At 53.2% G+C, this 22,958-nt stretch overlaps 6 protein-coding genes across 6 annotated transcripts; 1 reads left to right on the forward strand and 5 right to left on the reverse strand.

Annotated features, from left to right (window-relative positions):
* Window positions 1–53: 53 nt before the first annotated feature.
* Window positions 54–2,437, reverse strand: COCSUDRAFT_30059 (hypothetical protein; the record flags this gene model as incomplete). The annotated part of the gene is made up of 5 exons (XM_005646021.1): window positions 54–634; window positions 829–1,026; window positions 1,296–1,424; window positions 1,848–2,060; window positions 2,222–2,437. The coding sequence occupies 5 exons, from the start codon at window positions 2,435–2,437 to the stop codon at window positions 497–499; spliced, it is 894 nt and encodes a 297-aa protein (XP_005646078.1). The 3' UTR covers window positions 54–496.
* A 1,293-nt stretch (window positions 2,438–3,730) lies between these two features.
* On the reverse strand, window positions 3,731–4,663 carry COCSUDRAFT_33694 (hypothetical protein; the record flags this gene model as incomplete). Its single annotated transcript, XM_005646022.1, has 2 exons — window positions 3,928–4,663; window positions 3,731–3,755 (listed from the first exon to the last, which is right to left on the reverse strand). A coding segment is annotated over exon 1 (181 nt), but the record flags the coding sequence as incomplete, so codon positions are not given.
* A 1,069-nt stretch (window positions 4,664–5,732) lies between these two features.
* On the reverse strand, window positions 5,733–10,999 carry COCSUDRAFT_37338 (Phosphoenolpyruvate/pyruvate domain-containing protein; the record flags this gene model as incomplete). The annotated part of the gene is made up of 12 exons (XM_005646023.1): window positions 5,733–5,792; window positions 5,884–6,053; window positions 6,583–6,751; window positions 8,142–8,355; window positions 8,589–8,800; window positions 9,157–9,261; window positions 9,389–9,454; window positions 9,634–9,705; window positions 9,827–10,027; window positions 10,225–10,365; window positions 10,509–10,600; window positions 10,897–10,999. The coding sequence occupies 12 exons, from the start codon at window positions 10,997–10,999 to the stop codon at window positions 5,733–5,735; spliced, it is 1,605 nt and encodes a 534-aa protein (XP_005646080.1).
* Window positions 11,000–11,449: 450 nt separating this feature from the next.
* Window positions 11,450–13,396, reverse strand: COCSUDRAFT_66937 (hypothetical protein; the record flags this gene model as incomplete). Its single annotated transcript, XM_005646024.1, has 7 exons — window positions 13,335–13,396; window positions 13,057–13,157; window positions 12,883–12,969; window positions 12,633–12,776; window positions 12,312–12,518; window positions 11,708–12,039; window positions 11,450–11,572 (listed from the first exon to the last, which is right to left on the reverse strand). Exons 1-7 carry the CDS (start codon window positions 13,388–13,390, stop codon window positions 11,450–11,452), a joined length of 1,050 nt encoding a protein of 349 aa, XP_005646081.1. The 5' UTR covers window positions 13,391–13,396.
* Window positions 13,397–14,421: 1,025 nt separating this feature from the next.
* On the forward strand, window positions 14,422–16,519 carry COCSUDRAFT_17571 (erwinia chrysanthemi IndA protein-like protein-like protein; the record flags this gene model as incomplete). Its single annotated transcript, XM_005646025.1, has 5 exons — window positions 14,422–14,687; window positions 14,910–15,043; window positions 15,253–15,401; window positions 15,659–15,815; window positions 16,284–16,519. 5 exons carry the CDS (start codon window positions 14,422–14,424, stop codon window positions 16,517–16,519), a joined length of 942 nt encoding a protein of 313 aa, XP_005646082.1.
* A 533-nt stretch (window positions 16,520–17,052) lies between these two features.
* COCSUDRAFT_54015 (Sodium/sulfate symporter) lies at window positions 17,053–22,808 on the reverse strand. The gene is made up of 13 exons (XM_005646026.1): window positions 22,645–22,808; window positions 22,109–22,256; window positions 21,851–21,949; window positions 21,568–21,697; window positions 21,284–21,442; window positions 20,943–21,082; window positions 20,407–20,539; window positions 20,095–20,154; window positions 19,625–19,836; window positions 19,099–19,272; window positions 18,705–18,816; window positions 18,164–18,327; window positions 17,053–18,007 (listed from the first exon to the last, which is right to left on the reverse strand). The coding sequence occupies exons 2-13, from the start codon at window positions 22,235–22,237 to the stop codon at window positions 17,954–17,956; spliced, it is 1,566 nt and encodes a 521-aa protein (XP_005646083.1). The 5' UTR covers window positions 22,238–22,256; window positions 22,645–22,808; the 3' UTR covers window positions 17,053–17,953.
* Window positions 22,809–22,958: the final 150 nt, after the last annotated feature.

Genomic DNA, 22,958 nt, shown 5'->3' on the forward strand with positions numbered 1-22,958 from the left:
TGCCCGCAAAGTGCATGCAGATCTAGTGTGAACACATCGGCTAAATCAGTCTTGGCTATATCTCATTACATAATCATCCAATATTGCTAGGGTGCTTTTGAATAAAAGCCTACATCTGGGCTGTTGATGCTTGAATTGAAGCATGTATAAACCGATCTTCAGCAATTAAGCTCTAAAGTCTCACGCATAATGTTGTAAGGGCCCTGGTAATATCTTGGAGCCTGTGTTCACCTCCCAAAAAAAATCTTGCCCAAGAGGCCAGAAACTTGAAATACTGAATGCATTCTTCCCTCTCAACTCCAAGCCCATTTCCACAATGGCAACATCCATGTGATGAACAGAACTTGACGAGAAGTGCTGGAGTAATTCAAGGCAGCCACTTGCCCCGTCTGTCTTGTATCAAGAAGACTGACTGAGAACAGTTCAGCCACACCACCCAGGATGGAGCCAAGACCCTTGTGTGTTGAAGAGCTAAAGAGTTATGTTCCACAGTTTATCATGCTGCTTCCTTTCGCACAACTGTCTTTCCGTTCAACCCTTCTGCCCCATTCACCAGTGGCTGCTTCTCCTCTGCCTTGGCCGCCATCTCTGTGTCCTCCACCTTTGATTGGGGCGGGGACTTCTTCTGCAGCCCCTGCCATGCAGACACAATCTCCCTCATGCCACAACGTTGCACATGCCACAAAATTGCACATTACTTTTCTCTCACTCCAAAGAATGTCCAATGCTTGTGATTGAGAAGCAGAAAGACGTCCACAAATTTGGGGCCACAATCGGCAGTGACGCGTCTTTTTGGCCCCATTGGTGATTCTATTATGGCCAGCTCACCTGGAAGGAGTACCAGGCAATGCCAGCAAGGGCAATGCAGACTCCAGCAAACTTCTTGGGGGGCATCTGGTCACCGAAGAAGGCAACGCCGCCGGCCAGCACAATGATGAGCTTCAGGTGGCCAATCACGTTGAAGGTGAGGCCTGACGTCGCCCCAATCATCAGAAACGTCGACCACGACACCAGCAGCCCCAAAATCTGCACCCAACCAAAATGTCTTAAAAGTTGTTTCTGACCACAAAAACCCCTCAGTAAATCCTCACCTTGTAGCCATTAGCAAATGCCTTGCAGACATGCAATGGCCGGCATAGCGCTTGCGCAATGATGGCAAGGAGTGACACACGCAGGAACGCAGGTGCAGGTGCGCTCACCGCGCTCCCAATAATGGCTGCCGAAGAGGCAAATGTGTAGTCAAAGCCCAGAATGGTTTCTGGGCCGGGGTTGGTGAACCCCACAGGCTCAAAAACGGGCACCAAAATTGCCAGCAGGCCTGTGGCCCAGGGCGTGTACTGGTGCATCAGCTGCATGCTGCCTGCCTCTAGCTCCTTCTGCTTGGTTCCAATCCACACCTGATGCCAGCACATCAAGATCTCAGCCTGCAACCATCTGCAATGGATAGCATGGAAATATTTGCGGCAGCTACAAAATAGCTGTTTCTCAACGGCGGAATACACAGCAGACAAGGCATGTATGGCTGATCCATAAAGCACCCTTGTGATGGCATCAATGCCAGTTAACAGGAAGCTGCATGGACAGGATTCCCGGCAAAAGGTAGATTGGAGAAGAGATGTTGGAATGACATGCCTGGTAGACGGCAGAGAAGAGGATAGCGGCGGCGCTGAGCACCACTCCCATCATGTTTGTAGAGACTGTGGAGTCTGTGACTGTCGCCAGCACCACTCCCACCACCACCAGTGCAATGGCCGAGATTTCCATCCGCGTCAGCCGCCTCCCCGTGATCAGACACTGCACAGAGCATGCAGCACCATTCATTTTCTGCAAGATAGGCAAGTGAGCACCATGCATGTGCATGCAGACCCTTCCACATCAATGGGGATATGGAGGGAGGATGTCATGTTCTTGCAGGAGGAACAAGCAAGGCTCACCTCAAGCCCTGCAACTGATGGTAGCACCATGATCTTGGACAGCTGGTAGAAGCCTACTGAGTTTATCTGCAGGCTCAGGTTCCAGAATACCACATACCCCACGAAAGCAGCTGCCAATGGTGCGACCTGCAGGAATATTGCTCACGTTGAGGCCAGCAAAGGCTGACAATAGAAGCAAACTTTGGACATGATCAGAGTTGGACGTGTTGGGCGATGTTGCAGAATTAAACAAAGGGAAGGTTGAAGGGCCCCTCTGGAAGCAAGCGAGTGTGGCCAAGTGGACACACCTGGAGGGCTTTGAACCGCTTTATCTCAAAGATGCCCCCGGCAGCAAACATCCACATGCCAATCATGGTGACTATTGTGTGCACCAGTGTCAGGGCATACACAAATTTGAAGTTGAAGACTGATAGGACAGCCTTGTTCGCAAATACAATCCCACATCCCACAGCCACGTTGAAGACCCCATATACGATTGGCTTGATGTTGGACTTCAAGCTCATCTTTCTGCTTGAAGAACTTATCAGTGGCCCTCAGCCCTGTTATGTGTTGAATGACTAGGACAGCGCTAGGATGTGTGCATCAGTCTGCGAGGCAGACAACATCGTCAAGCTCTTGGATCAACTCTGACCCATAACAACAATCAGTAAAATTTTATCATTACAGTAGAAATGTAGTCGTCCGACAAAGGCCACAGTTTCTACACCTAGAAGCAATATGTGCCCGTTTGGCGCTAACTCCAAATTCCTGAAGAAGCCGTCGATTTTACCAAATATCATCCAGGATTGATCACCTGGTTTCATCGGCTATCATTACGATGCAGAAAGAACGAGTAATTGTAAAATCTGAGAGCACTGCTGGGGCGTCGTATGATTTAGTGCGCCAGGTCTGCAGCCAAATGGACAGAGTTGGGGACACAGTACCCCAATATCGACTTCAAGTTCTTATATCCACATCAGTGAGCGATTGAACTGATAAACTTCGATCAAATCATTGAACCACAAGAAGCTGTCGTTGCCTCCCATTCTTCCCCTGCAGAAACGCCATCGAACGGTCGGCACGATTGATGCCCAGGCGGTGACTACGGCCTCCACGTGTACCGGAACTTCCTCCACTTCAAACGCGCAATCTTTTGCGGCATCGGGGCCTCTACATCCTGAGCAGTCTTTGCAACTGCATCAAAACTTATTCGGGTATCGCACTTTGTAGAATCATAAGAGGTCCTCGATCATTGCTGTGAAGCTCTGTTCCGTCTGAGTCGAAGAGATTTCACGGAGTTCACAGCTACCGCCAACGACCGGTACAGTTCTCCGGGCTCTCTCTCTTGCACAGTGGTCTGGGACAACCTTTCAAAACAATATCTTGACCAAGTAAATATTTGAGAGGATGTACCTGTGGGACCTTCCCTTAGTCTGGTTGCGTGTGCTCTGACAGGGCGACGGTTCCTTCGCGAACGTGCCACACGTTTGACTGGCTTGCATGACTGCTCCAGCTCGATCGATTTTCCTTTTCACCCTTCTGGCGGTGATGTTTATGTCCGGCTTTATCGTGGCTTCGGCCCTTCGAACTGAAGAACCTGATCTCGGTACGCAACTGCAATCTCGCAGTCTGGTGCATGCAAATTAGTCCTGCGCTGCCTTGCATCGTTGCGTACCAGCTATTAGTTGCTGAGGGATCCACTGCTTTTACAGGCCGACGACAGCTGCTGGACGCAATGACTATAGCACAGACGAGCAAAGGCGACACAATCAACAAAGGCAACACCCGCGTCGAAAGCGGATTTACAGCAAAGCAAAGCACAGCTCGTATAGCTGGAGTAACGTGCGTCTCTCTTGACCGACGTTCATTTACTTCCGTTGACGCATGTCTACACAGTTGCTGAAAACTTAGGTCTGCCTTGTTTTTGCTTGTCTATCCATTGTTTGGTCTGTGAGATTACTTTGCAGCGCTATTGCAATGGCGGCACTGAAGAGCAGACTGTGTGGCAAGGCAGGATGTATAAAGGTGGCACGTTATCTCAGGATGGATCCAACTTGCGAAAGCGCAGCCACTCAGCAACGAAGTCGGCCCGGTTATCCTGAGGGGCGCGTGAACCTGCCGTTGAAGTCAGCTTTATGGGACAAGCAAGGATTTCGTTAACAGGATTCTAGAGATCTGGGGTCTGTACATGAGCAGGCATTTTGGACGTTTTCTGCACATGCATTTCTTGCTGGTATCTACGTCAGAGATGAAGTACATCGTGTCACTGACATGATGTGAGAGCAACCATTCATCATTTTTGAAGGCGTTTGATCCAAGCATTGAGTGGTTACTACTCCTTGCCATATTTGCAAGGAGGAGTGATCGAGCGCCTGTTCAGTACAATCTTTGAGCCCAAGAAATTCTTCCTTTTGGTTGATCATCGATGATATCATTGAACAGCTACGTCTGGCTTGTTGTGGCCGCTGACTAGGGTTGGGCGTTGTATTATGTGCCCAGACAATGGGGGAACCCCATTGCGTTTAGCCTGGAGTGCTGAATTGCACAGCTGTACAGTGTTATGCACCATGTTGAAGGAAACAGGACGATGAAACTTGATCGGATGAAACTCATGAAAAGCAGGTGTAGGCCAGAGTCTTTATACTTGGCCCCACAAAACATGATGATTGTCATGCACGATGCTTGGACTGGAATGTGAGGTGCAATTGCAAAGGACGATGCCATAGCATCCTGTAAATTGATCTAAAGATACCCGCTGCAATCTTGAAGGTTCAGTCCTGCGCATTTCCCCCAACTTCCTTGCCAACCCGCGGGTATGCCTCCAGGCAACTCAATTATTCCCGAATGGACATGCTCCAAGATCACTGTCTTTGGGTGTCTTGCAGCAGTCACAAAGAACTAAGAAGCGAAGACCACAGATGGCAATCAGCTTTCTCTTCTCAAGCATACTTCAATGTTCCCGACACTCTACATGTGCCGGCTGACCCGCTCAGCGGAAGTCAAGGAGCAACACTGCGACAGCTCAAGATTCTGCTTCATTCCTTTTGTTGGGGCCATGTTTCCCCTGCTGCTGCTAGAATGGGCGCGTCAGCCCGGCAAATGATTGGACTCAGCAAGGACTGGTGGTGCCAGCTAATTCCGTGGCTTGATGTCCGCTTTCGAGGCAAGATCCCAGCTCGATCCTGCAACCCACACATAAATTCAGGCAGCAATAGGGATATCGGCCATATCGAAACGCACATTGTTGCTGCCACAATACTTGTAAGGCAAGGTATAGCAACTGTTAGAAGTTCTCTTGTACGAGCCGGTAAACAGTCACCAAATTAGACTTACGAGTGGTTTGGCACAGTGAGCTCTGCACAGTGCCATGAAACATGCAGGCAACATGCTCTGTGAGTGGGGCAGGATTGTGCTTCGTTGTGTCGCAACAAGTGCTGACCAAAAGCTGGGCCTTCTTCGACAGCAGCGGCGCTTCTCATTGCAGAATCAGGCTTCCGAGCATGCGCCGGCTCCCTGGATCCAGCATCTGGTCCAACTCTTTCGAATGCTTACTTTAATCAGGGAGCCTGCGTAACCGGAAGCATGATCTTGCAGCTTGAGACGCCGCTGCTATGGAGGAACTCAAAATCGCACAGGACCAGGCTTGGAGGGAGCTGCATAGCTGATGTTGGCGCTGCTTAAGAGCCATGTGCAGAAATGATCCTAAGAGGCCTTATCTGTAGAGGCATGATAACAAGACGCTTGGCTGGCTGGGGGCGGTATAAATGCTGAGCACCGTGCCCATGATTGATCGGGTCTTGCTGAGATCTGGCAAGTCCATCAGGCGAAGGGATCTGTAGCCGCCTTTACCTGCCGCTGGTCTGCAGGCACACCTTGCCTCTGGCAGGAACAGTGCACAGACTAGAAATAAACGTCTGGGAGAAGGGTGCTTGCCTGAGGAGGACAATGAGTGGGCCATGCCGCCGCCGACATCATCCACGGAGACGACCTTGAGCATGAAGTCGCCGCGCACGCTGAGCACGCACACCACGTGCTGCTTGGCGCGCACCAGCCCGCGCTTCAACGCCACCGACACCGCCTCTGCCAGCATCTGCTCGCTGTTGGCGCCCCCCATCGGCGCCCCCAGCAGCGGGATCAGCCCTGCATCAGCAATTCCTCGATTTCTCAAGCCCCTTAGCAACCCAAACAAACCCATCTCATTCTGCGTCACTTACTGATATCTCTGCACCAACGCGCAAGAGAACACAGAGCCAGTCTTCCAAAGAGCGCAAAACCATAGTCCAAGATCACATCATGGCTGATACCAACTCTACAGCGCATACAAGATCTCGCCCCCCACAGGAGGACAGCATGCTGAAGCATTGTGATGCCACACAAGTATTGCGGGCGCAGCCTCATCCTGCCTGCACCATCGTGCCGTACAAATAGCCGCAATTTTCAGACATGCAGGCGGCATTAGACTGACTGCCGGACTTTACACTCCAACAAGCCAGTCTTCTCACTGCCTCCATCCTAGCCGCACGACTCAAACAGAACGACTCTCTCGGACGCCTCTTGTGGCTTTTGATCCCAGCTCAAAGCTTTTTGATCACAGCTCACAGCCTGCTGGCAAGTGGCACTTGTGCAGATAAATCCATGGGGCTTCAGAAGGGGCAGGGTGGCCACTCACCTCGCATGACCTGGAATTGGCGCGCCAGGAAGCGGCCCTCCAGCTCCCAGGACAGTCCCTTGGACTTCAGGTTGGGCACCACGAGCGCCAGAATTGGCACCGTCGGCCGGTACTTGGCGATCAGCGACGCCGTCCGCCCCGTGCCGGCATAGCAGATGATTAGACCCGCCTGCCGCAACACCCACATTTTCTTTTCACCCTTCAAAATCTACCGCCCACAGCTCCAGAGCATGGAAGATCCCATCCGAACAATCACCAAGAGGTGTTGCTTACGGGAGTGTTAAGTGCTGGGCACTACAGCTCCAAAGCATGGGATATCCATTCTAAACAAGCAGCCAGTTATTGTGGTGTAAGAGGTTGTTGTGAGTGCTGGAGCGAGGATGTTGTTCAAGGGGGTGCGCACATCCATCTTGGTGGCGGCGCGGACGGCGGTGGAAGCAATGGACTCGACTTTGCTCATGTAGGCCTCGGGGGCGCGGTGGCTGTCCATGGTGCCCTCCGCCAGCACCGCCGTGCTCATCGCGCGTGGTAGGCTGCCAAACGAAGACACCTGCCATCGTGCAGCACAAAGTTCACTCGGCTCACTCCAATACACCACCGACACGCTGAGCTACAGTCCACCTCTGACTTCAACTTGAAGACAACATTTTGAGGTGACAACATTGTCTTGACCAGATGCTTCTGCTGCTGATCTTCTGCAACCACAGGTGATGTGAAATGGCTGCACCCTGGCCCCAGTTGCTTCCGCATGACGTTTGAAGGCAGAAGAGCAGCAGCTGAGGCTGTGCGCCCAAGCACGATAAAATCAGGACGTAGGAAGGCTATCACTCATACATAAATTGCAACAAGTGGCGCCCGCAGCGGCCGCGAGGCCAATCGATCCTGATGGGTTTGTTGCTGGTCACCCTTGATTGCATTCATCACCCCATCTCCCAGTCGCGTTTATCTATATTACATCATGTTCTTACATCAAGCCAAGTGATCACAAAGGCAATCGACCTGAAGTAGCTTGGCCAATAGAACAGGGGTGCATACCTTGCCGGCGGAGCTGCTGAAGCGCATGGGGCCGGAGGCGGAGAAGCCGCTGGGAGAGGCACCAGCGCTGCCGACCTGGCCGCCGCTGCTGCTGGTGCGGCGCACGGTATTGAGGCTGGGCGGGTGCACCGGCGGCAGCTGGCCCGGGGCGGCCGTTGCCGGTGCCGGAGCGGCCGCGCCGTTGGTGGCGGCGGCCGAGCGCACGGCCGAGGCGGCGCGGCTGAGCGTGTCGGCCGTCGGCTGCGCCGCGCGCGCCTCGTCGAGGCCCGGCGAGCTGCCGCCCGGCGGGGAGAGGTAGTCGCCGTGCTGGCTGTAGTCCAGCGTCTGAAAGTCCTCCTGCATTACAACGAAAGGTAAGTGATGTCCCAAGCAATCTGGCATCTAGATAAGCAGACGCAGTCGCAACGTCCACCTGACCACCAAGAAGTGTGAAAGAGAGAACCCAATATCTGCCATACCAAAATGGGTCTTGCCTAAAAAATTCCAGCACATCAAAGCGCTGTTTGCACTGAAGAAATTTTAACAGCGAAGCGGTGAGGATGATGGCGCACGTCCATGGCGGAGGTGATCATGTGCTCGAAGTGCTCCTCGTAGTCGAAGGCCAGCTCGGCCTGGCGGCAGATGGAGAGCACCGTGCGCACGGTCTCCACAGCGTATCTTCCCCGGAGCGTCTCTGCTCCTAGCAGCATGCCGTCCACTCCGTCCAGTACTGCGTTGGCCACGTCAGTCGCCTCCGCCCTGCACCACAAACCCACCCCTGCCACCTCAGCATGCACCACAACTTCCTTTTTCAATTATATTTTCACAACACCCCTCAATGCGTCATCTAGCATGTGCTTGGTTGGCCTCCACATCCTCTGGGAGACTGGGCAGGCGCTTGCAGGGCACCAGGGAAACCTCTGGCGCCCTGTATCCTCCTGTGGAGCCACCCTACAGGACCAGGGGGAGAAATAGGTGACAAAGGGGCGTGCCTGGTGCAGCGGGGGGCCTCGACCATGGTGTCGACGAGGCGGGTGATGATGACGGGCTTGCCCTGCAGGTTGCACCGGTTGATGGCGGCCTTCTGCACCACGGCAGTCTTCTCAGGCGCCACGTCCAGCCCCAGGTTGCCCCGGCTCAGCACCACCGCGTCAGCCGCCGCCACTATGCTGTCAAAGTTTTGCAGCGCCTGCAGGTTCTCCACCTGCACACACCGTTCTTTTGTCATCCTGTTTCCTTGCTTGCACGTCCGCCTGACAGCTTCGCCTGGCGCTGGCTTAAGCATTCCTGCTGATCCTGATCCCCATCTTTGGTGCATGTGTTGATTGCAGGCTATCACCAAGTTGTACACGTGAACCACTCCTTGGTGAAAGCATCACTTTGAACAAGTCTTTTGTTTGCGATTTGCAGCCTTGGTTGTACGTCTGCCCGGTAGCTTCATCTGTCCCTGATATTACGTTTCCTGCTGAGTCCATTTGCTGCACGTAGTCTAGGCAGGCTGTCGGTCACGTGAACTTCAGACAGGATGAGGCAGGGCGCCTGATGAAGGTGTTGTCTTACCTTGGCAATGATTTTGACTTGAGTAGAACCGATCTCATCCAGGAACTCGCGCATCTCATGCACATCCAGGCCGCTGCAGGTGTACGTTAGGTTGATGTAATCAATCTGCAACAGCCAACGCAAGGTCACTGTCTTGACAATAAGTCAGCGCTGCGGTCGAAATCGTGGGTTGCAATGATCTGCGCAGCAAGGAAAAGGTCGGAGAGCCCAAGGTTTGAGGCAAGGGACATACCTCAAACTCCTTCGTATACATCTTGATTGCTTCCTCATCCAATTGTGTTAGCAGCGGTAGGTCAGTCTGCGCCACCACCACCACAGAGTCAAGCAGCCTCACAGACATCTGCTTATTATACCTTCCACAGACACTGAGACCAAAATGTCTGCTTAGTTGAGCAAGCGGCGTTTTGATCAGCTGATTAGAACTCTGCTTGCCTGCAGGGATGACATGCCGTCTCCGCCTCCCTCTGAGTGGATCACAGTCAGCAAGCCATCCAGCACGGCATCATTCACTGCTGTGCAGACGACATTCTGGCCTTCGACCTCCTTCACCTGCTCAGCATGCAGCACAAGCACTCACCATCTGAATGCGTTGCAGGTTCCAGAACCTTTGCTTTTCTTTCAATTGCATTGCATGCAGAAGCGCAGGAAGAAAGTTCTGAGTGCTGCAGACCTCGAGGTAAAGGGAGGACTGGTCTGCGCCGTTGACAAGGTAGCGTCCAACAAAGAGGGAGTCGCCCGGTTGGCACATGTGGGCAAAGTGAGGGTAGCTGATGGGCAGCTTGGTGGAGCTTGCCACCGCAGTCTCATCCGTTGTCACTACAAGCTCCTGACCCTTCTTGATTTCCAGCACCTCCTTGTGAGTCGGCCAACCCTGTGCACAGGGCACAAGCGCCTCTCAGACATGTCATCGAATAGTACAGATGTTGCAGCTTGGTGACTAATGGATGCGGCTATGTACAGTCCAAGCTTGTGCAGATTGAGAAAGCCAGAGAGGGCATCAAGATGCTGCGTTAATCTGAAGCATCGCATTCAGAAGTCCAGGTGTGAGGGGGGTGGATGGGAGCACACCTCACTGTCCAGCTCATAGTCACGTCGGATCATGAGCTCGCGACCGACAGTGTCCAGAATGACAGCACACAAGAGCTTGGTCTTCTGGGAAGCCAATTGCAGATTCCTGAGGGACTGCTTGTGGTACTCCAATGACCCCCACTGCAGGCACCACCACGTGTCTTCAGGTGCCCTAGAGGACTAGAAGGTGGCTTGTAAATACTACTGGCGTTACTTGTGCATTACGGTAGTGAAATACATGATCTTGATAGCTCGCTTCGACACCGCCATGATTTAAAGCGCACCGTGAGGTCAATACGAGCAGCAGCCAGGCCAGACTCCAAGAGATCCACCAGCGTGTCAACATCTCTGCAGGCTGGTCCAAGTGTAGCGATGACTGCAAATCAAACATCACGTGAGATGCATACCCGCAATGGATGATCGCACAACTTCATCCAAAGCAAGATCCATGGCGCCATAGATGGGCATATTCCTTCCATGGCCATCGAGTACAGACCGCCACACGAATTGTGGACTTTCCAGAGCAAAGCTAAGCTAATACACATGTAATGAACACAAGCAGGTCCAGTCCCAATCGCCCTGCCGCTAACAACACGCAGCGGTGTGGGTCCAAGAGTCACGTTCTTCGCATGTGGACTCTGAAATTCCAACCACAAAGTTCAGACTTCTCACCTTTTGTTCCTGCAATATGGGAAGGGGTCTCTGCTGGCTCCAAAATAGAGGGAAGGTCGAGATTTTTCAAGACGTGGGTCTTGGCCTTGCTTGATGGGGCCATTTTTGCCGGTGATCTGTCGCTGGGTCTCTAGCAAGTTCCAAACGATAGCTGCAAAAACCAGTGAGAAATGCAGCAATGTGAAGATTCAAGAATGTTGTGATGGTTACAAATTTGTTTTTGTATCAAGTTGCCGGCCAATGCCTGACTTTACGACGCTCATGCAGAGGAGCTACATTGGTAGCAATCACCCACCAATTGGAAGCTAGGGTAAAGGGTGGAACCTACGAGCCCAGTCGCCCAGGTACATTCAATCTATCAAGCAGAGGACACATCAAGGAGCAGTCAATTAAAGCTGTCTAATTCCACCAACACATGAACCGTTCGTGACGTTGCACACCAGGTCAGATTTGACTATCAGTAGCGCCACCGGCAGCAGGGGCAGCCACTGTATGTATACACTCATCTTTCCCAGGCAGCTGGAGAGGTGCTGCAAATGGCCTTGCCCCGGATCTATATGACATCTGGGTCGAAGCCCCTGCCAGGGCCGGGCGGCATGATGTCCGGGTGCACGTCAGGGCCTCCCCCGCCAAATCTGCCGCGGTCCCGCCGCTGGAAGTCACCTGGCCTGAAGCCCTGTAAAGCAGCAGCACCACACAATTGTCTCTGCAGCCAATACATGTAGCAGATGCATCAATGCATACTTGCAGGATATATTCTTACAAATCCCCCATCAGTCAAAGAATATTGCCAGAAAGCAATGCCTCCCACCTGCATGCCGGGCGGCATTATGGGGTCCCAGTGCGCTCCAGGGGGCAGGCCACCTGGAGGGAAGCCCGGCTCGGAGCCGTAGCCAGGGCCACCAGGGAAGCTGCCAGCAGGATCGGCCCCCGGGTACACCCCCGCCGGGGGGCCCCGGAACAGCGGATCCCCCGGGCCGACATGCATACCACCACCGCGGCGGCCAGGCAGGCCCCCCGGCAGTGGGCCTCCACCCTCTCCAGGTGGCATTTGGCCTGGCATTGGCGGGCGCACTGGCGGGAGCAGGTCGTCAGTGCCCACCCTGGGCACATAGGGAGCTGGCTGCGGGTACGTCGGAGGCCCTGCATGGCAGTAACATGCAAGGAACATCAGTTGCTGCTGTCAGGTGCCTGCCCCTGTGGAGATGCATGAACATGCGGTGCATGCCAGCTCATGTTACATGTGAAAGTCACGCACCAACTCAACAATGCATGCATCATGCTGACATTGCTGCATCAGCGCATAGACTACACAGGCAACAGGTTGACTGCCTGTCAATTTGACTTGTCATCGATTGTTGCTGCACAGCAGTGACAGCTCCCAGTGCTGCCGAGGGACTGAGTGGAGGGCCTACCCTTCAGCTGGAAGGGGTCGTCCTCCACAGAGCGAGCAGCTGCTGCAGACACGGGCGTGGCGACCGGAGAAGCCTCGCTGCCCGCCTGCGTGGCGGTGGAGGAAGCTTCTGCAGGCGGCGCTGCTGCATCCTTGGCAGAACCCACGTAGAAGGTGCTCTGCAGCCTTGAGGCCAGATCGCCCAGATTCTTGTAGGCCGACGCCACATCTGCATGATCAGTCAGATCATGGCATCAGCAACAGCCGCATGGTGCATCCTCTGACTGCTGCATGAGCTTATGCGTCATAAGATGTTGTGTATGAGCTTGTAGAAGGCACTTGCCATCTGGTCTGGCGGTGTCGTCCACATAGTCATCGACATTGAGTTCCAGCATCCTGGGCTCATCAAAGCTGCCAGGAGAGGCCCAGTGCAGCAGCATCTTGTCGCCCATGGGCACCATCTTGAGCAAGATGGGGGTGCGCTTGCCTGTCAGCCCAGAAGTGGAGTCAGGTACTCTTCTAAAGTCAGTGCACTGCATCTTGTGCATGCTCTCAGGAAAGACTGAACACGACAAGCAGAACAGAGACCTTACCTGTGGTGTCTACATATCGGAATGCATAGGCATCTGGCAGGTCTGTCCAGCCTTCCATGCCCACCTCAGGGCTCTCTTGTGCAATCTCTGCAAGACAAATACCTTGTCACCGTCTTGTAAGCAACACATTTTTGCTCCTCATGCTGCAGAGTAGGAACTCGAGACGTCCCGCACCTGCTGATGGCACATCTGCATCCTTTCCAGTAGCCACCAGCTTGTATCCGTCTGCGAGAAGGAAGGCATGGACCGCATAGGCCAGACGGTCATGCTTAGACCTGCGTGGCCCACGATAATATCGTCAGCAATCGCCATAAGTCCCCATATACAACTAAAGGGTTTAGATGTAATCATGGCTTGGAACCAAGTCCAGAGTTGGCAGAGATGTTTTAAAAGCAGGCCCTTCAGATGTTCCTTCAAAGAACTCATCTACAAGTGAACAGCGTGCTGCACACCGGAATTTCGGTCTCGCAGCGCGCACGATCGCCAATATCACTTGAGGAGTGGCCATACCGAGACGATCGTGAATGAATGCAACCTCATACTTACACGAGGAGCTTGATTGTGCAGCTTCAGAGCTGGAGGAAGCTGCAGCTGCTGAGTCATTCCCAGAGTTCCACCTTCCTTCTCGTCTTCATTCGTCTCACCTTCTGCTTGCATATCCGGTGACACATCTGTGGATCTAATATTTGTCTGTCTTTGCTACCTATTGGATCATCAGGTGGACCGGCTGGGTTCGCATTTCCACCATGTACGCATCAAGTTCCAACAGGGAATCTTCTTTGCGCGTCACAGATGATCAGGATCCCAGGAATGGGACCTTCAACGATAATGTACGCACCTTGACCCTCTTCACACGCAACAAGATTGCCTTCAATTGTTGTACATCCACACTATTAATGAGGACGTTCGTTCACCCAACGCTGGGAGACTCGCTCATAAAGATTTATCAGCTCATGAATAACGCTGTCTTCTCATCGAATCGCAGGCAACCACATCCGGATCACAGCAGAACAGTACATGGCTGAGTCGCTTACCTGCTGTATCTGCTGGAGTCTCACAACTGAGCAACGGATTTGCCACCCTCACAACTCGCACTGCTCAGGTAGCGTCCTATACGGATAATGTAGCCTTCTTCTTCTCCCGTTCCAACAGTGCTAGCTCGACATGGGCTGATGTGCTCCCACAGGCCAAGGATGCAGCAGTGGGGGAAGGTCAGACATGGCAGAGGCGCATTGCAAGCCTTTCAGGCCACCTCACTGGAGCTCTCTCCAATGCCTTCGCCACTTCTGAGACCGCCACTGCCCAGGCACTGCTCACCTCTTATTCTCCATAGTTTCTGCCCCTTGTGCCGGTTGCATGAATGCCACGACAGCTTTTTCGATGCATCGTAAATAGTATATTGCCAGGAGTATCCCTGGTGGCACCAAAATGGCCAGTACAGTGTTGCCATGGACTTTTTCATATTTATGATTGGGACAACAACGTCCTCTCTTGAGCTTATGCAGAGGTTTCTGATCACTTCTTTCCCCCACCCATGCCATGATATCCAGAGCAGCGGCGCGTGCTGCGCAGGGCATAGTGCTGAGCGCGGAGGTGCAGAGGGCGTTGAGGGAGGGAACAGCGGTGGTGGCGCTGGAGAGCACCATCATTAGTCACGGCATGCCCTTCCCGCAGAACCTGGAAACGGCGCGCGCAGTCGAGGACGTCGTGCGCGGTCAGGGCGCCGTCCCGGCAACCATCGCCATCCTAGACGGAATTCCCCACGTCGGCCTCACCGACGAGCAGCTGCACAGCCTTGCGTCCCAGTGAGACCCCCTTCCTCACTGTAATGGGCTTTGCTGGCCCACCCCTCACGGACTGCAGCTTTATGCAATGAGTGGATAGATTTGCATGCATGAACTGCCTGACATGTAGGACATGCTGAGGCAAGGTATGGTTAGGCTGGATGGAAGGGCAGCTGAGAAGGAGGCCTCGGGAAGCCGGTAAATTTTATGAACATGAAGAACGATGGGTTGGTGGGGTGGCAGGGCGCATAGGGTGAGGAAGACATCGCGGCGGGACCTGCCCTACGTCATGGCCAAGCGGCTGCATGGTGCGACCACTGTCTCGGCCACCATGCTGCTGGCTGCACGCGCAGGCATCCACATCTTCGTCACCGGAGGTGCTGCCTTTCCGCATGCTACTTTCCAAGGGCTGCTGCTGCGCCTCATGGCAAAATTATACTTTTACTTTTGAGAATATGCAGAAATAAAATGTACCTTTGAAGTATTTGAAGGGCGGACACATTGTGAACTGCAAGAGTGGCTAATGAAGCTTGCTGTAAAGCATGCTGTTTGCCTGACAACAAGCACGAATTGATGGTGCTTGCAGGCATCGGCGGAGTGCACAGGGGCGGGGAGAGCACAATGGACGTGTCAGCCGACCTGACAGAGCTGGGGCGCACCCCCGTCGCGGTCGTGTGCGCAGGCGCCAAATCCATCCTCGACATTCCCCGAACCCTCGAGTACCTCGAGACCCAGGTGACCTGATATCCCTTTGCTCATCTCTACGGGGGCTTTGCCTGGCAGGAAAACCCTTTGTGCGGCGCTTACCACACTGTTCTGTGGCTGGAAATCGGGAGGAGTATCAGATGGACTGTCCATATTCTGTACACCAATTGTACCGGTCAAGGGGTGCTGAGAGTCTCAAACTGAGACATCAAACATCCCTGTTGGGCGAATTTTCCACTTTTTGGCATTACATGATAAGAATGTCTGATATTTTCTTGGCGCGCCAGGGTGTGGGAGTGGCAGCCTACGGCGCGGACGAATTCCCGGCATTCTTCACGCGGCGCAGCGGCTGCCGGGCGCCCCTGCGCATAGACACGCCAGAGGAGGGCGCCGCACTCATCCGCGCATCGCTGCAGCTCGACCTGCACAGCGGCATGGTCATCGGTGCGCGCCCGCCATCTCAAGCTCATGAAGGCCTGCTGGCCTTAATGACCCAGTCACCTGGCACCTGTTTGGTCGATGAGAATTCCTTTCCATGACAGGTGCTGAGTGGGAGAAAAGCAACAAGGAAGGCAGCTTACACTGCCCAAGTTTGTTGCGGGGCTCTTGGCAAGCTTCTCTGGCTTATGCATCCACGAGGCAGTGTCAAGTTTTGGTCAGACCAGGCTCTGCAAGAAATGGCTTGAAATGAGGGTTCTGCCAGGCGTGGTACAATTTGCTTGCCTACAGCCTGGCACTGAAAGAGAGTGTCCATTGGTATGGCAAGATTGCCGTTGCCGGAGGCTGCACGGGGGCGTCAACATGTCACTTCATTCACCTACCGTCTTTGAGCATGCTTTATTCTTTTCTCTTTAACCACACCCCGGGCTCCACCAGGGAATCTGATGTTTTAAAAGGCCCCTCGTATGGCAGGCGTCCCGGTGCCGGAGGCGGCGGCTGCGGCGGGGGAGCGAGTGGAGCGCGCGACGCAGGCGGCGCTGAAGGAGGCGGCCGGCCGCGGGCTGGCCGGCGCGGAGGTAACGCCGTTCCTACTGCAGCGCATCCGCGAGCTAACGGGGGGCGCCTCCCTGGACGCCAACATCGCCCTCATCAAGCACAACGCCGCAGTGGGATCCCAGATTGCCGTCGCCCTGGCCTCTGCTGCCTGAAGGTTTTGGCCAGCTGACGAAGCAGCCAATTTGCCGCTGTCCCTGATCGGTTTGTGCAAAGCTGAGGCAGAATATGAACGCTAATAGCCCTGCTCTGTGAAGTTCTTTTGGCTATGCCTTTGCTGTGTAAATGTGACTCTAGGAATGCTGATGTGCCATAGGAGTTTTCTGCAGAAGTCCTTGTGAGCGTGTGCCGTGCTTCGGAGTTGTAGCGTGAAATCTGCATCTGGCAATGCTTGTAACAGGCAGCATCGGCATCCCGTACGGTGTTTGTATTAATAGCTCTCTGATGAGCAATGCAGTAGACTTTTGAGACAGGTGTCAGGCTATCCTGCTGTCTTGCTCCATTGAGCTTCTGCAGAAGCAATCAGAGGTCAGCTAAGAGTCAGCTCAAGCAATTTTGGAAGAGAGTGCAAAAGGCAAACAGTGTGTCCTGTTAATTGAATCTCCCTGCAAGTTCTGGTGTCCATGTGTTCCATGATTTTCAAGTGAGGAAGAGCTGGAAGACCATCTTTCAGGTCTTGGCCGCGGCAGAGACAAAATGTGTTTAATGACCATCCCTCCAGCAATAGCTAGCATGCATCCTTTACCAAGGAGTGAAACTCTAAGAAAATGACCAGTCTCACCAGAATACTCACTAATTAGAACCCATATATATGCATACATATATGCCCCAGTCTCTATATTCCTCAAATTGTCCCAAATCTTTCGTGTGATGGCAGCATTTGCTTATGCATCATTCAGCCAGTGTGCTGCTGATGCGGTTCATGTAGCCTCTATGCCAAATGGGCCAGCACACTACAAACTGGCCCCTAGTATATTGGAATGATCATCAGCAGCTCAAAGCTGGTTTCTGGTCCACGCATGAGAGTCCAACACTAAGCTAAGCTGTGTTTAAGCCAATCACACACGTTCATGTCTTAATATACATGTTATTTTTGTAACGCCCCACTAGATTGCATTGCACCCAATGCCCCATCGATGATAGCAGTTCAATATAGTTCAGTTGGTAGGTGGCGCACAATATCACCAGTCGGTCATGAGGACTTATTAACAAAGAACGCAGCAAGAACATGCAATGAAGACAGCAAATTTGGGAGGCACGGTGGAACAACATAACAACAAGGTACACTTATGTTGCAACGCTACTTCAACAATCCTGTTGGCCCACTAAAACAGCAGTATACCAGCACTCGAGGAACACTCTGTAGACTCAAGATGCATGCGACGCTGACTTCCAGAAGTTTGCCACTTCCGCCACTTCCTCAGATGCATGTGCTAGTACAACAATGCAGCATGTAAGCCTGCTTAACAATGTAGCTTGCCTGTAGGCAAGCATAGAGCAGCATGCCTGCAGCGGACATGCCCCTCAATTCATTCCAGGCTCTTTCCACCACGACAAGTCGTGACATCATTGCGCAATTACCTGTTTATTTAGTAAATCTTGACCGCCTTCTGCCAGCCAGCACCAAGGAAGAACCAGACTGCCTGCAGGGCACAGGAACAAACGTATAAGGAACAACTGTCCAGAAAATGGTGCATGCCAGAATTCATAGAGCTTGAGCAGACCTCACAATGGAAAGCAATTGAAAGAATGCTGGGGAGGTGCAGGCACAGCAGAAGTTTGTTGACAAAGGGGCGCACCAGGTTTCCAATCCCAAAGATACCGCCGATGATGAAGGTCGGCAGGATCTTGAGATAGCCGGCACCATAGTACGCGGCGGCCTGGCCGGAGGCATAGTGTGTGATGGACCCAAACAGGTTGGAAACGTAAGCCAGGCCCAGCGCTGCCAAGATGGGGTCCACTCCTGCAGCAGTCAACCCCAGGCTCTCAAAATCCTGATCTAACCCTTTAGCCATGATGCTCGGGTGCACAAAACATATATTTCAGGTGCATGTGCTGTCTCTCAATACTCATTATGTTTGTAATGCACCCTCGCCCTAGCCAGGCCTGTCTTTTATGCATTCGCGGCTTTGTAAATCTGCAATAAGATGCCCCATCTAGGGGTCAACTAAGTACTACTGACCAGAGGAATGCTTTCACTATGCAGCAGATATACAAACATGGCACCACATGTGCGCTGACAAGCAGCAAGAGATACATGCAGGCAAAGGACTGATTCACACATGACAGGGCTGTGCAAAGGCTGCAATAATATGCTGGTGTTGGGACAGGTGAGCTTGCCTGCTGCCAGCATGGTCTGGAGGAAGGGAGTGTACAGGGCCGCCACATGCGCGGTCTGACTGGCAAAAAGGTAGTGAATGATGTAGTAGACAAGGCTCAGAACCCAGAACGTCTGCACACATGCCCACACCAGTACCAGTCAGAAAATAACATGCATGCATGACCATGAACCATCCCATCATTGTGACAACAAAACTTCATGTAGGCCTCACCGGAAGCTGTCCAATGCCCTTTGGAATGCGCTTGGAGATGAAGGTCGCAAACAGCTTCATGACACCCTGCATCCCCACCACGCGCCCCATGTTCAGCCACTGACACAGCCGTACAGCACCAGGAAGTTCAGTGCCCCTGCTTTAATTTGCAATACAAGGAGAGCAGGAGACAGAGGCGTCACCAGTGTGTTGAGGTTGGTGGACATGCCAATGACGACGCCAAACCAGAGGAGGGTGTCCCATGCCGGGGTGTATTCCAGGCAGTCCCGCCAGCTCAGCACGCCGGACACCAGGAGCAGTGACAGCGCCAGGAATGCAACCGACACATTGCTCAGGCCGATGAAACGACTGCTAATCTGCACGCACACACCACAGCACAATTTCAAGGCATGTCCTTCCAGATCTCAGACTGACGTCAAGAAATTGTACCAAAATCAGATTCAGCCAACGGCAGCGCTTTCTAGAGCAGCAGAGGAGTCGATTAGCTGGGAGGTGATGGTCTTGTGAGGTAACGAAAACATGACAATGCTGATCAAGCACCCTGCCCTTACCATCGCCCGATGCCCTATTGCCGACAATGCCAGATTGCTCTCTGACTGCAGAGAACATTTTGTAGGTCTCCCAGATTGGAATTGTCCACGCCAGCTTTCACAAAGGACGCGTGCAACTCGAGCAGCAGGTGATGGCTCAGGGGGGTTTGGCACGCACCCAGAGCGCGACGGCCAGCAGGAGGACAATGCTGGTGATGTATTCGCCGGAGGTCATCGGACCCAGCTCCTTGAGCTTCAGGCGCGCAAGGTGGGGGGCCTCGGGAGTTTTCTTCAGCTGCGGGGGGAAGCACAGGTACACCAGCGCAGGGATGACCGCAAACGTGACCGCTGCCGGCAGGAATGATCCCTTCAGCCACGTCACCCACTCCCCTGCGCCACAGCAAATCAGATCGCACATCCTATCTCAGGAATACGCTCCTTCGGTAGCACTGTATGTCGAGCGAGGGCTTCATCACTGGTATTTCAACGCAAATGACCAAGGCCCAGCGCCCCAAGCAAGCAAAAGTTAAATAGAGTCTCTTGAAACTCTGCTGAGCTTGCTTGCCCGGTCATGCTCCTATTGCAAGAGCAGATTACAGCTATGGGTGCAGATTGGGAACAGGAGCATGGGCGGAGGTTGGGCCACACCTGGGATTGGAACGCCTGCATTGGCTGCCAGAGACAGGCACAGGAAGTTCTGTGCGGCGCCTGCAGGAAGAGAGCGAGCATTTACAATCAGCACCTCTCCTCAGTGATCCTCTCATGCAACACGCATATTGCCCCCCACCATGCAATGGTCAACCATCTATATCCGCCCACACAAGTCTCACGCGGACAGGTGCATGCACAATGCACGCTCCTCTGTGAGCAAGGGTCAGGGAAAGAAAAAGTACAAGGTAGGCAGGAAAGCAGCGACCCATGTGCATGTGAGGCAGGGTGGCAGGGGGTGACTCAGCACACCTGTGGCCCACATGGTTGAAGTCGCAACGCTGACCTGGAACTGGCTCATGGTCAGGAACGCCCCCAGACGCTTGGAGCTGTCAGAGAACGGGTGGCTGTCCGCGTTCACGGACAATGACTGGATTATGGGAACCTGCGCACACCCACAAATTCGCCCTGATCACTGCATCCCCCAATAGCGTCTTTATCCCCCTCGCACCACTGCAGAACTTGGAGCACTGGGCATCAATTGTGCACATCAGCCAGCCCTGACACCATCTGCGAGGTGTACTCTGCATGGCCGGTGTCATCTGTTCCCCAGCAATGCAGGGGAAAGGCAAAAACAGACGGCATGCAAGGGGAAGCATAAAGGGACACAAGCTTCACAGGCTCTCCCTTCGTCACATCTCCTCTTTCGTCTCGACTGGCAGGAGTCTGACCTGCAGCTTCAGTAGCACGTGGGTCACAACTTTCAGATGACACCGCATGCAGTTACACGTTTTACTCATTGGATTGTGTGCTTGTATATCCTGTCTGCAGCATTACTAAGGACTCACGAAGACTCCTCCGGCACGGGCCGTGGTGGAGGGCATGGCGGGAGAGAGCACGAGCTCAGCGCAGGCCAGGCCGTAGGCGAGGCCCAGGGAAGTCTTGCCCAGCACTGAGATGCACAGGTTGGCAATGCGCACGCCCAGACCTGTCTTCTCAACCGCCTGAACGCCCACAGGACAATTCTCAATCTCAGGCTGTCAAGTCCACCTGCCCGCGTGTAGGTCTCATGCATGCTTGGAGTGGCATGCAGAGTGTCTCTAGATCCAGTATGGGGAAGTGTCTGTCAAGCTTTTAGTCATTCAGGGTTGCGACAGAATGGTCTGGATGGTGTGTCAAGGTCGCGGACATGCCTTGCCGAAGAAGTAGGCTGCCACGATAAGCCAGATGGTATCGTTTGCTCCAAAGGCGACAAAGGCTTCCTCGAATTTGAGGGTCCCCGTCAAGAGGATGAACGCCTGTGCTATGAGCGCCACAGCTCCAATTGGTAGGGGCTCGATAATAAGACCTGCCACCACATGCCAACATGGTTGAAAGAAGCATGTAGTCAACATCGAGCTCTGGTGCGAGCTCTGGTGCAAGCTCCTGCTCATATCATGCTGCATGACCGCTGCAGGTTGGGCTGCAGTGTACCTAGGATGGTGGCCACAAAGATGGCGAAGAGCTGCCATGCTTTCCATGTCAGAGTTGCTGGCTTTGGGACAGCATAGCGCAGGATCAGGAAGACCACAATGCAAGCCAGGAACTTTAGAGGCTTCACACCCTGCAGCAGACACCAACAAATCAATTTATCAGGAGCTAACAGCGCATGTGCTGCACTTGGCACTCATTTGCAGGTTGGAAAGTGAATATAGCCAGTGATCAGGTAGCAAAATTCGTGCAAACCCTAGCTTTCGCAGTAGGCTCTGAGGCGGACCTTCCATTGATTCTGCATCGTGTACTTGTACCTTCCAAACATCCCACGCGGGATCGGCTGGGCAGGAAGCTTCTGTGCAGGCTTCCCAGCATCTCCAGGCTGCGCAACAGAAATGCCTCTTACGAACGTCTCATAAGGATCGAAATGCATTTTGATAACAAGACAGAACTAGAGAGAACTGCGAAATATTCCTATGGGTCCTGGACAACGGCACGCCCGCCAGGAACCGTAGACATTCTGAGATTCGTTTGAACACACCTTCTCGATGTCGTCAACAGCAACCTTCCGGCTTGAGGTGTTGTGGGCAGAATCATCCGGATGCTTGAGATCCCCATTTCCGTCTGTTACTATCGGATTCTCCACATCATGCTTCTTGTTAGTCGCCATGGTTGAGATGACCTCAAGCCTGCAGTGACAACTTCAGAGTCTCAGAATGAGTGGGCGACGACAGAAAGGGATACCTTATTGTATTGATTTAAGCAAAGCTGATACTCCCAACGGATCGTTTGGCCTGACTGCACACACTATGAAGTGTTTCAGGGTGTTAAATCACCACTGTACCGGAAGTACTGGCCTTAACAGTCGTGCAGTGACAGCTTTGCCGCCAAGAGGCAAAGTGCCATTCAATCGCATAGGCATACACAGCATGCGTATACACTTGACAACGTAAGAAGTCGTAAAGCTCGCGGCGATCACCAGCTAGGTTATCAAAGCAACCCCCGAGCCGGACAGTTCGGTTGGCTAGACGTGATCGATCGAAACGAAAACCATTGTAGACAAAGCTGAAAGTCTACCTGTGCCAAAAAGGAAGAACACACCGCCCCTCTAGAAGTACGAACTGATGGTCGGACGGGACTACGTAATACAGATGCCGGCCCGTCTCTCAGTTCTGCTGCCCAGCAAGCATATGGATATATACGAACAGGAAGAATTTCTGACACTGCAGACGTGACCTTATCGAAGCACTGCTTGCGCTGGAGCCAAAGCTCATCTAGGTTCAATCCTTCGTCATTTTTTAGCGCGCCCGACGGCGAGTCATGTGAGACATGTGGGACACATGGCAGAAGTTCAAATGGGAGGAAAGACAGACTAGTGTAAGGAAGCACCC

Source organism: Coccomyxa subellipsoidea, assembly GCF_000258705.1.
Source record: "Coccomyxa subellipsoidea C-169, whole genome shotgun sequence".
NCBI lineage: Eukaryota > Viridiplantae > Chlorophyta > Trebouxiophyceae > Coccomyxaceae > Coccomyxa > Coccomyxa subellipsoidea.